A 13,927-nucleotide genomic window follows, 5' to 3' on the forward strand; every position below is an offset into this window, starting at 1 on the left:
CTTGATTGTGGCCGTGCCCTATAGCATGTCCAAAGAACGAGCTTTATAGTATTAGTTAACCTAATTAATACCTATATTTCTTTTTTTTTTAAATAAGTTTTGAAAAAGATTTTTGAAGAACAGTTAACTTATAAATGAGCTTTTTTAAAAAAGTATTAATTTTTGGGTAAAGATGTACTGTAAAAAACTTAATTAGATAAAAAGAAGTCTATTCTTAGTATATTCATGGAACTCAACTATGCTCAATTGATGAAATATAGAGTGGGACCATATTTTATTCAGTAGGTTTCATCCACAACACGAGACCCATGTCCCTGCTTACTGTACGCATAATGCGTATGCTATACAGTATCCAGTTCACACTATATGTGTTCTTCAAGAAGTCAGAGCAACAATGCGAGTACCCAGCCAGACCATAATCTTATCCGTCACCTACTCCCCTGCTTATCCTTCACCCACCCCCTTGAAGCGCTTCAACGCCGCTCTCTCGAACCGTTGAAACGGAGTACACGAGACTTGTTCTTCTTCGTCATCCTCTCCACCACCTCCGATCAAATCCCGATCCTCGTCGAGATCAACAGCTCCACCAACACTACTCCTCCATTTCATTCCTTTCTCTCTCCTCAAATCCTCTGCGAACACTTTCAATCCATCAATTGGCCATTCAAACTCTCTCTTCAATTTCAAACCTCCATCTCTTTTGCTCTTGCCGCCAATTTTCCTACGAATTGCAGAGAGAAGAACCGGATCCAAGTAATCCTCAAGCCTCTTGTTCGTCACTTCTCTCTTCGCGCCTTCTCGCTTTATCCTCTGAAACTCCGTCGAATTCACATCATCCCTGTAAAAAAAAAAAAAAAAAATACATGAAATAAAAAAGAAAATGATGTTGAATGAAATTTATTGAGATCATGTATGGAGAATTTGAGTACCAAGGTGTGATAATGGTGGTGGATGAGTGAGAGTGCAGAGAGGTGGTAGGTCGAACGAGGCGTCTTTGGATCTGTTCGACTGTAGCGAGAGGGCTCGAACCCTCGCCTCTGCCTTCGTCTTCCATTATTTCCATATGAGAGTTTCTCTCACTGTTCAGTTGATTTTCAATTTCACTGGCACTAGATTAGTAGAATTAAAAGTAGGATTGTAGAATTTCATCTTCCTACTTCTAAATTTATTTGGATATATATAATTCATTTTGAAAAATTTAATTTAATCATTTTAAATATAAAATAAACTGTATTTCTTTAGCTGATTACATTAAAAAAATAAAAAAATAAAAATAAAAATTAGAGTCCTTGACTTCACTATTATTAATTTTTGTTCTTTCCCTCTCTCATTTGTTATTTTTTTAACTAAAAAGTATACTTTCCAACTAAGTATTTTTATCTATCTATTTCTATATTATTTTTATTTTATTTTATTTGTTTAGGCTTCACTCTAATTTCTTCCTTAAACTTTACTTGAATGTTATGTTGATACTTTTGTGGTGTTTGATGGGTGTCTTATTATATTTTAATGTTAATTAATTTTTAAAAGATTGTCTCCTATCGGAAATATTTAATTTAAAAAGTTAGTTTGAATTTTTTTTTAATACTCTTATAAAATTTTACAATCCCACGTCTGCAATCTCAGTTTTATAATTATCAATTTTAATCCAAATCATTTTATTTTTAACTATATACCGACAAAAATATGAAAGAAAAAAAGTGATTGAAAAAGACTAAGCAATTTGCATTATACAATATATCAATCTAATTAATGTAAGTGATTGAAAAAGACTCGAGTACATGTATTTAGAGCTGTTATTAATTTCTTGTACTTTTCATTAATAAAATGCTATTAACATTTACTAGAATGTGAATTATTGTAAGTCTAGAATGTGGAGTGATGGATAATAATATGGTTGAGTTACTACCTATATTTATGGGTGAAGTCTCAACAATGTTACCATTAAGGGTTAAGATGTTTACAAATGTAGCCTATTCAATTATAAGTAGAAATTGAGTTTAAGAATGCTCCAATACCCAATATATTTCTAAAATACGAGTTACATCCAAAATAAATGGTTAGAATATTTAAAAACAATGGAAGAAGTGGAAGGTAAATTTTATTTATTTTGTTTTGTAGTTTTTGTTGAAATTGATTTTTCAACCACCTTAATCCAATTACTCTTAACAATTTATGTGGTAATTCATTAATTTCAGCTTTCATGTTTTTTTTTGGGGATAATTTCACCGACACCCCCAATAGTTTAGCCAAATATCAGTCTAAAATATCTTTCGAAAATAACTATCACTCACGTTACAAACGTTTGCTCCGTTTTTCACTCACACCCCAAAAGTTAGTTTACATGTATGTCAGACCACTTTTTACATGTAAAAAGACATTCTTACCCTTTGACCTTAGTGTGACCCTTGACTTTGGTCTACTCTCATTTTTTTAATTTATTTTTTTCCAAAATATCATTGTTAAAAGACAATATGGCCCCTTAAAAATTTGTAAATTTACAAATTATATTATATATACAGGCAGACATATATATACCCCTATAAACACACACACCGAGACATATATATATATATACTCCTATATACACACAGAGACATATATGTATATATACACACACACACACAAGCACAACACCACCACCGACACCGGCGAGGATGTCGGCACAAGAGACAGCAGCGTTGGCAGCCGAATCGTGGTGGCTGAGCACCAAACCACCCTCTCCAACCTCACCAACCGTCTTTCCAAAACCCTTCTCAGTAGCCAATCCGGCCGCCGCAACCCAAAATTCTTCTCACCTTCGTCTCTTTCGGTTACCGTCGAAACCCGAATCGGCCTCTACAACTGCCAATTGGGACTATATATATATATATATATCGTCGCCTCCCTCACCCTCTAACTCCCAGACCAGTCTCTCTCCACCACCACAACCACCACCAACATCACCGTTCCTCTTTCTCCACCACCACAACACCGTTCCTCTCTCTCCCTACCACCACCACAACCACCGATTCTATAACCCAACCACCAAAATTAAAACAGGAAGATGCCATCACAGCCATCGACTTTGTTTTGTGAAATTAGGTTCAATTAGTGAAAAAAAAATAGGTTCAATCAAACACATTGAATCTTTGTTAACAGTAACCCTGAAGCGTCAACTTTCAAAATTAGTTTCAATGAAACACATTGAAGCTTCATCTTCCAGAATTTGCAGAAGCTTCATTAACAGGAACCCTTGATTTCTCTGAACGGTGGCCGTTTTGTTTCTCGTATAAAGCATCACTCAAAGCCCTAATTCGAAGTCCAAACCAGTCCAATTCGTTCAATTTCGCTTAGACATTTTTTTTTTCATTCGATTCATTCAATTCCAAGCGCCATCCAATTATAATACCAAATTGGTGTGGACAATTCTGGGAAATTTAAAGCGTTAGATTCATTGATTGTGTATGGGCATGGGAAGGGTTTACAGAGAAACCTCCAAGCCCTCGTCGTCTTCATCGCCTCCGGCACCAAAGGTGACTGATGTCCTCATTTAGATGTCTTATTCGTCGGAGAGATGATGAAGTTACAGATTTTATTTGTGGTATAATTGTCAGGGGTATAATTGTCTTTTAACTAATCTAATATTTTGAAACATATGTTATTTAAAAAATAGGGGCAAATTTGTCTTTTCCCATGCCTTTAACGGAGACTGTGACGGAAAAACAAAAATGGACCTAACTAATAGTTATTTTCAAAAGATGTTTTAGACTGATATTTGGCCAAACTAATGGGGTGCCAGTGAAATTATTATTTTTTATTTTTTATTTTTAATGGACTTGATCACTGAACTCTATGTACCTGCAAATTGCAGAGTAACAGTGGAACTTTTGATGAAGATTGATCATCCATTAATACTGGATGATTACTCAAATTGCCTGCATCAGCCCCGGGATGTGAAAGAACTACATAAAGTATTTCCAGTCAGCCGGGCCATTATCTACTTTCAATCTGACTATTTTAAAACTTTTTCAAATATAGTAGATCAACAAGTTTTAGTTCATTAGTTGCTTTAGGCATAACTTGGTTTACTTTTGATAGAAACCCTTTAGTACATAACCATACCTAGAATGTGGATTATTGTAGGACTAGAATGTGGAGTGTTGGTTAATATATATAATTGAGTTACTACCTCTACTTATAGGTGAAGTCTCAACAATGTTACAATTAAGGGTTATTATGATGTTTACAAATGTAGCGTATTGAATTGTAAGTAGAATTTTAGAATTGAGTTTAAAGAATGCTCCAATACCCAATATATTTCTTCAATACTGTAGACAGCATTACATGCAAAATAAATGACTAGAATAATTTGTTGATGTTTTTTGAAGTACTAATAAAAATGAAGTGAGATGCACGTTTTTGCCATATAAAAATAAAAATAATTCGTAGAGCTAAATTCACAACAATCTCTCGAGTAAATAGAGAAGAAAATTTAAAAGAGGTAAACTAAAATTGATCTTGGTATATATGTATTTATAACTAAAAAATAAAGCAACAAAAGAATTTCAAAAATTAACTTTTGTTGCATTTTGTATACCTTTTATTATTATTTTATACAGATTGAACTATATATCTAAAAACAATTTTTTTTTTTTATTTTTGACCGTGTTGTACCTTTTTAAATAAACTAATAGATCATTTTAATTGTTTATTGAACACATAGCAACATGCTACATTTGAGAACTAAAATGTCCTTGTGATGGATTAATTGTGACATTTGGGAATGAACTTGGTGTATAAAGATAATATTTGTGACTTTTAGAAACTTTGTGGAACGAGACTTACCCAAAAAAAAAAACTCGTGGGATGTGATATCTGCGGTTAAGAAGAGAACCCTCACTTCCTCTTCCTGATTTATTCTAAAATAAAAAAATGATAAAATTACTTTTTAAAAACAAAATGTAAGAGTTAAGTGTGTGAGTATTATGAATGTATCAATCTCATAGCTTATGTACTTCAAATTTCACCTTTTAGTTAATTAGTGTACTGTGATACCCCGATCTTTTATAATAATTATTTTAAATTATATGTTTGTTTATGCATTCAAATTAATATTGAGAAATTTTTCTCAAAGGTGGACAAAATTTATATTATAGATTATACATATTTTGTGAATAAAAAGAATACTGGATGAGTTAGGATTTATTCAGTTTCATGTAATTTCGTATAAATTGTAATTTTTTGCATAAATTATTTCAATTTTGACCGTTTAATGTTCTATCAAAATTCGCTTCTTTCATTTGAAAAAGATAACAAAAAATAAAAAATTATATACTGTAAAAATATTACTCGGAGGATTAAATGCAAAAAAAAAAAAAAAGAAAAAAAAAAAAGTAATATATGTAAACTATATAATACGCCTAAACTATAGTACCATTAAAATTTTCACGTGCCATCACGTGACTTTTATTTGCGACTCTACGAGGCCCCCCCTACTCTCTCCCTCTTCACTCGCTCTCCATCTCCAAGGTCGACTGTAGCGGTTAATTTGGATGGTGTCGAATGGGTGTGAATTGAATGTTGCGAGTTAATCAAAGGAATAAATGTGAGTTAGGGTTTTCATCGACTATGTATATTCAGAATAGTTGAAAGTATACGAAGGATTTAATGAATGAGATGGTTGAGTTGGGATTTTTTTCCCGAGTGAGCCCGGTGATTCGGTAAATCTCTTCGCCTTTTTCACTGTAACAGAAATGATACATACAAGTATATATATACGCGTGTGCGTGTACATATTTATATATTAATCGATTTTGTTTAGATTTTGTATATGAAATTCGTAAGTTGTAATGTGTTTGTAGGTTTTGTTTGCAGGCATTGACGACCATTTTCAAGAGGCTATTCATCGGTGATTTAGGTACTGTGGATGATTTTTGTTTCTGTTAACTGACTGATATGTGGATTTATTAATGGTTTAATTCTACTTTGTTATAACACTTCTAAATGCTATTAGTTCTCTTGATGTCTTCATTGCTTATGTCCAAAACATTGTCATTGGCAGTTTAAAAAGTCTCCAATTTTAGTATAAAAATCACTGGAAGTTATAGTTATTTTGTAGGAGAAAGAAATAATATGTTATTTTTTACGAAGAAAAAGCATTTTTTTGCTCATATGAAACCTTACATTAGGTTATACCAAAGGGCATCTAGCCTGTTCCCCGTCTTCACGGAGGAGGGGAGGGGTTCGAGCACGGGTGTCAGCGAAAAGTGTGTGTGAATGTTTAAAAAAAAAAGAAAAAAAAACTTACATTAGTTGAATTGGAAGGGTATGATGATAAAATAAGGCAGAAAAAGTCATTGCGAAAACCAAATATGATGGGATAGGTAGAAAAATAATTCTTGAGGAAGCCAAAGCTTTATCTGATTCAATTCCTAACTATCTTTTGTGGTTTGGGCTTTGATAGCTTTTCTTATATCTATATATATTTTCTGATACGTATAGCTTTTCTATATGTTGCTTGCTGCCTTGTGCTTTTTGTTTAAGGAAACCCATTGAGGATTTCATCTTCTCTTGTTGTGGATGATATAAGTTATTTGATATACTCTATGTGTTGTGTGGAGTTGTCTGTATACGCCAACTGGATGTTTCTATAGGAATCAATTCAGGTGCACCAAAAACTAGGAGCTATTTCATAGAATCAAAATGCAATAGCATGTACACTAGGAATATGCATGAATTTTATGAACTCATCTTTAGCCATAGTTGTTTTAAGATCAGGATGATGGATGACCACAATAAATTTTCTTCATGCACTCGTATTTGGTTGAAAATGCTCAATATGCGAAAATGATCAGTGAATTATAAGCTGAATAGAAGAAACTTTGGCATTTACGATATAGAAACTACTTAGAAGAAACAGCTCCTAGTGTTCCATATCACTGCACCAGCTAACTCTCATTTGTAAGAACTCTACCACTACATACACAATCACGTCCAGGACAAGGGGAACAGATTCTGAACCGGAACAGATTCTTTGTTGGTGAAAAATAAAAATGCGCTCCCATCTTTTACATGTGCAAAACTATTTACGTGAGGAATCTAAAGAGATCATCTGGCGACCAAACTTTAATGGCAACCCAAAATTTTGATAAGCCCTGATTTCACCTCCCAACCCCGCTGTTACAATCACCAATCCCCATGCTGTTGCTTGGATGGTACGGCCTCCATGGTTAATACCACCATCAAACAAAGACCAAGAGGAAGACCAAGAATGCGACCTAGGATTTCCAGAAGCAGAAATAGACGGTGAATCGCCGTACCTAAGTGAAGCAGAAGCTGAATCGAAGGACTCGCCAACTCCGATCCCGGAGTTTGCACGAGAAGCTTGAGCAAGGTCCTCGTCCCTGCAACTTGAAGCTTTCTCCAAACCGTTATTTTTCTTGGGAAGAGGTGGCAAATTTCTTTTACTATTGGAACCTCCCAAATTGTCTTCTTGGGTAGGAGATCCAATATTTGAAGTTACTTGTGGAATAGATCGTTTTGAGTGCCTCTTAGAATGCACCTCTATGGTAGGTGGCTCATTTTTTATGCTACCTGGCCATGCGATTGCAACGGAAACATCTCTACACTGGAAGAATTCGTGAGATTGGGTGGAGACAAAACCTCTGCTTTTCCCTGCGCCTACGTTTCGGTGCTCTTCACGCTTCCAGATGCATACTTGGGAATCTTCACTTGCACTTACGACATATTTTCCATCTGGACTGAATGTAGCCGAAATTTGGCTGGTAGTATTTCTAAAACCTGTTACCCAAAAGCTTATCAAATAGTATTTAGAAAACACATAGATTTATATGCATCCATGTATGTGGGAATATATTTCGAGGAAGTACCTCTGAACTTATAAACGAGGTCTGAACCATCAAAGATTCGAATCCGGGAATCAGCTGAAGTAATGAGCACTTCAGATGGATTTCCTGGGACGAACTGTTCATAAACAAGATTACTTAGTGTTTCTCTATCAACGAGATTAGTTAGCTTGCTATAAGTGGTTGGGCAAAGAGGAGCTTATATAAGCCAAGATGAAACTAGGAGCAAGGAGGGGAGCATCACCTGGAAACCGGTGATCTTTTTTGCTTGAGACTTTTTCTTGAATTGGATGTGAATCTGTTCCTTCTGTTCTAGCTTGAAATCTAAGTCACCAGATAAAATGGATATTAACTAACTCATCTGTATATACTATGAAAAGATTATAAAGTAGAACTCACTAGAGTAGAACCAAGGACTGAAGAAATGATAAATGGATAGGACAAGAATATTAAACAAAGCAAAAAGGAAAAGAAAAATTAAAAGAATCTAGAAGAGCAAGTCATACCAGCTGTACTGTACAAGCGACAATTCCCATTATGTGAACCAATTAGGGCACCCTTCAATAAGTAAACACAAAACAATAGTAAATATTTAAATTCATGTTTAGAAATCAAATTATACAGTCATGGAATTTGCTTTTCCTTATGTTTGTTTTATTTTGGTCCAAGTCCAACACAAATTGTGTACCTGGGTTGAAACTTAAAGTTTCTGCTACATATAGCTTAACGGAGCAGATTGGAACAGTATGGGGTACTCAATATATCAAACATGAAATTTACTTCATTTCATTGCGGAATCTGGAGTCCACTCAGACTGAAGATAAGTGGTCAACTGAGTTTATTTAAGCAAAAAATGGACTGAAAACTCAGCATGACTACCTGGCCATCAGGAGTATAACTAGCTGCAGTAACCATCTCATGAAGGTCAGTCCAGTCCACAACATGTCGATCAGGTATGTTCCAAATTCGGACCTTTGCATCAAGTGAGCCACTGATGAAATAATCATCATCTATTGGATTGAATTGTATACATGTTACTGCCAGACCAAGCACGGATAGAAGCAAAAGTAGGTTAGACAGGAACACTATGGCAAATCATTGCATTAGGCCTTGATTAAGCTGTGATAACAAAGGCAGGCATCTCACCATAATCATTGTGTGCAAACAACTTTAAGCAGCTTTTTGTTTCCATGTCCCATAGCCTAACTGTCTTGTCCATTGAAGATGAAAGTAGTAGCTGCAAATCCATAAAATTTTATGATTGTAAGACATCTTTGATGTAGCAAATGAGATGGATATTTTCTTCCTTATTAGAGAAAGAAAATTCTTTTATAATGTGCAATTGACGACTTCAGTATTTTGTGGATGGATTCTTCTGAAATGAAGACTGTAGTCCTTTATTTATTATTGATAAAGAAGATTGCTATGTTTGGCTTCAAAGAGTAGTCAAATTCTAAAGGGTGTTTCTAGTGGTGGAAGCTGACCTGAGATTTCGACCAAGACAGGTCCAAGACGTCATCCAGATGACCTGTGAAGGTGCATACTGGTTTTTCTGAGAACGAAAATACAGTTTCTGGCAGATAAACATAGTCAGGAATTGAGTTGCCCTTTTTTTTTGTACCCTTCCCTTTTTTCCTTTTCTCTGATGGCATTGGTGAAATCTCTGCAAGAGGGGGCCTATCTGGAGAATTGCACGCCAGGGTAGAAAGTGAGCTTGAACTGGTGGAATTCAGATCATCGGATGATCTCGTTGACACTTCACATTCTTGGACTTCCCAGACATGAATTACCCGGTCTTCTCCTGCACTTGCAAGGTAACGTGAGTCCAAGCTGAATCTAATGGTCCAAATAGATCCCTCATGGGCTTGAATTTCTTGACACAAATGCAGAGCAGTAAATTCCTTGTGGGGCTTCCCCTGTTGACGGACTTTAACCCATTGGGAGGACAAATTCTTGTTAGATCGCTGCTGATCAGCTGGTGTAGAATGCTCTCTTTCTTTGTCAGCTTTTGATCCACTCATGGAATTTGCCACACCCTTTATGTTCTTCAAGAAAGCAGCCCCCCTTCTCTTGCTATTTCTAAAGCTCTTACTAAACGAATTAGTGCTCATTTTCCGACCATCGTCCAGATTTCTTGTAACATTTTCACGACGCATCAGCTCCTTAACAACAGGGGAATAGCCGACACTCTTCTCGAATTCTTCCATGGTGAGTTGCTTCCCTGTCTGAAGATCACTGAGCCTATTCCACATTCCATCTTTGTTGTACTCTTTAACAATGAACTCCTTGCCGGTGTCCAAATTCTTTATCAAAAAGAATGCACTAAACTGGCTGTCCGATAATACAGATGACATCACATCAGCATTACTTACTGATCTGTTTTTTGTTCTGTTTGGTAATACTTCAATGGAATTGGCACACATACTAGCATGTGGTGTTACTAATGACGAGGATGTTCTTGTGAGGCGCTGTTTTGAGATATCACCAATAAATTCTTCTTTCCTTCTTTTGGTATTTACAGAAGATGATTCGATATCGCCATCTGATCTTGATCGGACTAGCACAATTGTCGTAGAAGATGAAGGTTCTGGCTCAGGATCAGGTTCTGGTTTTGATTTTGATTTTAATTCTTCTGAGGGAGCCGAGTCAACCTTCGACTTTGGAGGTGGTTGTTCATTGGCAACTTTCTTTGAAGAAGTGTGCTTGAACTTGGTGCTGGTGACATTGAGAAGGTCTTTGTTGCTTGACAACCCCATACCCTGAAGGAGCCGCCTGCGACGATCCTCGATGGAGCCAGGCTCCTCCATCCACATGTCATAGTTCTCCAACATGATTGAAGAGGCTTTGACTGCATTGTAACCACGAATGCCACCAATGGAGGAGGCCGATGATACGGCAGAAGCAAAGGACATCCGGCTGTCTTCAAAATCTTCATCAGACCCTGAAGACCCCAAGTCATGGGAATCTGCTGCAGAGATTCGACTGAAGGTTTCGAAGAAATTGTCATCGTCTTCATCGTTCCCTAAACCATCCCAGTTTGCAATCGTCATTGTCTTCCGATGCTGATGCGTGGTTGGTGTTGTTGGCGTTGGCGTTGGCGTTGGCGTTGGTGTTGCCATTGCTAAAAGAATTCAACGGATCGAAGTAATGAAAACATAAGCAAAAAAAAAAAAGAAAAAAAGAAAAGAAAGGGAAATGATCAGATTTTGGAAAACATAGACAGAAAGATGTTGAAACAATTCCAAGAAAGTTTTGGTAATTTTTCCTTTGGGGGGAGAGAAACGGCAGGAAAGAAAGAGAAGCGGAAGAGAGAAAAACATGGCTGATGACAGTTACACATTTCTTTGGATGGTTGGTTGGTTGGCAAGAAAGAAACGGTCAATGGATCATCAGTGATCACTCCTCCTCACATCCGTACCATTACATTACCCAATAAATGGGTCTCACGTCTGTTTTATTTTCGTAAGATATTAGGTATTATGGGGTCTCACTATGTGTCTTGTGTGAGAGAGAGCTTGGTGGATATAACCTTATTTAACATTTGATTATTTTTTTAAATGAATATGTCCTTGATATGCAATGGCCACTGCAGTTTAGTCATTTAGACGTGTTAGAAATAATGTGTTAGACTTAGACGAAATTTTATTCAAAATTCTAACTAAATTTCTTTCAATTACATTTTCAAAAATTAATGTAGTTGTTTTCAGACATAACTTTAAAGTAAATGAAAAATCCATAAAATAAAATAAAAAAATGTTGAATTTCAGTTCTTTCCAACACCACTGACAAACTGTGATATATATATATATATGTAATATTTGTTCAATTGATCAGGCTTTGGACATCTTTGACATCTTAAGTTTTGTGGCAAGGAAAATGAGTTTCAACATTGATTGGACAAATAATTAAAGAAAATATGGGGATAAAATGGAGGCAAAGAGAATTAAAATGATTTTAATATACAGAATTTTTTCTCTTTCTGTGCATAAGTGTTAGCATTCAATTTTCGGTCTAGTCCCCCAATATCAAATGTCATACAAAAACCACTATATTATGAAAGTTATTTTTACAATTTTTATTTTTATTATTTCTCCCTATTTTTTTTCTTCCAAGTTTTGGAGTTCTCAAAATCCATGCACATTTGACTACCGTTTGGTATGATGCAATTGCAAATGTTTGGACTATCAAATTGACAACACGTGTTTAAACATTTTTTTTTATATATATATTTAACAAGAATCAATTCACCTACTAACTCTTCACCTACTAATCACTTGAACACTGACTTGGAAAATAAATAATTACTTCACGAAATTAAATATATAGCATATGAGTTTAAACACAACCCGTATTGGGTACTTGAATAAAATAAAATAGAAGTTCACGTGATGAAGATTAAGCCACACATGTACATTGTACTAGGTACAATTGTAATACTGTAATAAATATATGTATTGAATTATATGACAAATATAAAAGATGAGAGAGATGTAAAAATGTGTGTGTGTGTGTGTGAGAGAGAGAGATAATTTTATTCATTTTCCACACCTCAATTGTGTACACATGGTATCAATTTATAGCTTCTAAAATGTGGGCACCAAACACCTTCTTCAACAAGCTGCTCAGTTATTCAAAATGTGTTAATTACAAGTGGACCTCACCCAACATACATATTACACTTTTCTTTGAGGTCCACTGCACTACACTAAGAATATGTCTCGTTAAAATCTTACTAAGAAAAATTCAGTGGACAAAACTCTAGCGAAGGAAAAAGAGTACAGTATTCTTGTATATCTAAAAATGGTATTGCAAAAGTTGAAACTGCCTCATTAAAACCTTAACAGGAAAACCCAATGGAATAAAACCTGAACGAAGGAAAAAGAGTACAATATGCCAATACCTTTTCAACTAATTTCTTGTGATACCCCTCGAATCCGAGATACGGGTTGATCAGGCTCAGGCCCAAACCCGAGGGAAATATCAAACAATTAATATGTAATCGAACACAGAATACAACATAAAATAAGAAATAAAAATAATAAGCTGGAAGAGTGCTAACTGAAAATCCTTAAGATATAAATATTGAAATCCAAAAAATCCAAAACTCTATAAGTTTATAACTCGGAAATCCATCCATTGGACCCCTTATTAAAGTTCTCCAAAAGATACTGAAATAATAAAAATAAAATCCAAAGCTAACATAGAGAAGATTCCTACATAATCGGAGGAATGAATAGCTGTATCTGCTCTGCACGTCCAAGATCTAACCCTGGAACTGACGAACACCTGAAAAATAAAGAAATGGGTCAGGCCCACATACAAGTCCTGATCTACTACAATCCAAACAGTAATCCGATACGCAGATACATCTTAGGAAGACTCAACAATAACTAAAGTAGTTCATATAAGTATATAGTACACACTATAGGACGCTCGCTAGTCCAGTAGGTTTGTCTCAGCCTGAATAGAAGGCAACATGCAAATACGCACCCTAAGGTGGGCATGAGTACCTAGACCTACCAGGGAACAACACCTATGTCCAGTTAACCATCCTCGGCGATATACGCGCCCTAACCATAGTCATGAGACTCAAGCTTATACCACGGCACCATATAATATATATATAAAGTCCGAACTCCCCCTAATACAGTATACCATCCATCTGTGTAGTGGTCTGATATATGTACAACAAATCCATCCTGATACCATAGTAGGTCATTCAATTCTCAATTGATATGACACAAGTAGGTGATGGACTTAACCTATATGATTAATCCATACCTTGATCCAAATTAGGTAAGACTTAATGTTGGAATTAGTCCATACCTAGTATGTCACCGTCCCATACCGGTACATACCATCCTCCAGTTAACAGAGTTGATAAAACAGTACTAGATAATCATCAACCCAACTCCCAAATTATGCACAAACCAAATTAATCCATAATTATAAAACTTAGGCATTCAGTCCAGGCCTAGAAATTATATTCCAACCATTAAATTTGTTATTTATAAAACATAGCATTTATAGCATGCATCAAATTCACTAATTGATAAAATTAACTGAACTGTTATATCAAT

General features: G+C 35.4%; 2 protein-coding genes and 1 long non-coding RNA gene across 3 annotated transcripts; 1 reads left to right on the top strand and 2 right to left on the bottom strand.

Moving 5' to 3' along the window:
- Positions 1-287: 287 nt before the first annotated feature.
- Positions 288-1,271, bottom strand: LOC132285295 (uncharacterized). The gene is made up of 2 exons (XM_059787468.1): positions 930-1,271; positions 288-838 (listed from the first exon to the last, which is right to left on the bottom strand). Exons 1-2 carry the CDS (start codon positions 1,061-1,063, stop codon positions 445-447), a joined length of 528 nt encoding a protein of 175 aa, XP_059643451.1. The 5' UTR covers positions 1,064-1,271; the 3' UTR covers positions 288-444.
- Positions 1,272-5,426: 4,155 nt separating this feature from the next.
- LOC132293525 (uncharacterized) lies at positions 5,427-5,976 on the top strand. The gene is made up of 2 exons (XR_009477855.1): positions 5,427-5,702; positions 5,857-5,976. It is a non-coding gene; the product is annotated as an uncharacterized LOC132293525 (long non-coding RNA).
- Positions 5,977-6,750: 774 nt separating this feature from the next.
- On the bottom strand, positions 6,751-11,326 carry LOC132293524 (uncharacterized). Its single transcript, XM_059791045.1, has 7 exons — positions 9,332-11,326; positions 8,994-9,084; positions 8,727-8,884; positions 8,354-8,405; positions 8,092-8,171; positions 7,872-7,965; positions 6,751-7,782 (listed from the first exon to the last, which is right to left on the bottom strand). Exons 1-7 carry the CDS (start codon positions 10,964-10,966, stop codon positions 7,064-7,066), a joined length of 2,829 nt encoding a protein of 942 aa, XP_059647028.1. The 5' UTR covers positions 10,967-11,326; the 3' UTR covers positions 6,751-7,063.
- Between the last annotated feature and the right edge of the window lie 2,601 nt (positions 11,327-13,927).

The sequence above is a fragment of the Cornus florida genome, unplaced genomic scaffold, assembly GCF_030987335.1.
Source record: "Cornus florida cultivar Cherokee Brave unplaced genomic scaffold, ASM3098733v1 CherokeeBrave_3.0.0_Hap2_Chr02, whole genome shotgun sequence".
Lineage (NCBI taxonomy): Eukaryota > Viridiplantae > Streptophyta > Magnoliopsida > Cornales > Cornaceae > Cornus > Cornus florida.

What these genes read in the sequence shown, in the direction of transcription:
- LOC132285295 (XM_059787468.1), bottom strand. Translation starts at nt 1,063, where the DNA reads ATGGAAATAATGGAAGACGAAGGCAGAGGCGAGGGTTCGAGCCCTCTC. An exon ending in ACCACCATTATCACACCTTG is followed by an intron (nt 839 to 929) that starts GTACTCAAATTC and finishes TTTTTTTTACAG; the next exon opens with GGATGATGTGAATTCGACGG.
- LOC132293524 (XM_059791045.1), bottom strand. Translation starts at nt 10,966, where the DNA reads ATGGCAACACCAACGCCAACGCCAACGCCAACGCCAACAACACCAACC. An exon ending in TGTCTTGGTCGAAATCTCAG is followed by an intron (nt 9,085 to 9,331) that starts GTCAGCTTCCAC and finishes ATGGATTTGCAG; the next exon opens with CTACTACTTTCATCTTCAAT. An exon ending in GTTTGCACACAATGATTATG is followed by an intron (nt 8,885 to 8,993) that starts GTGAGATGCCTG and finishes TTGGTCTGGCAG; the next exon opens with TAACATGTATACAATTCAAT.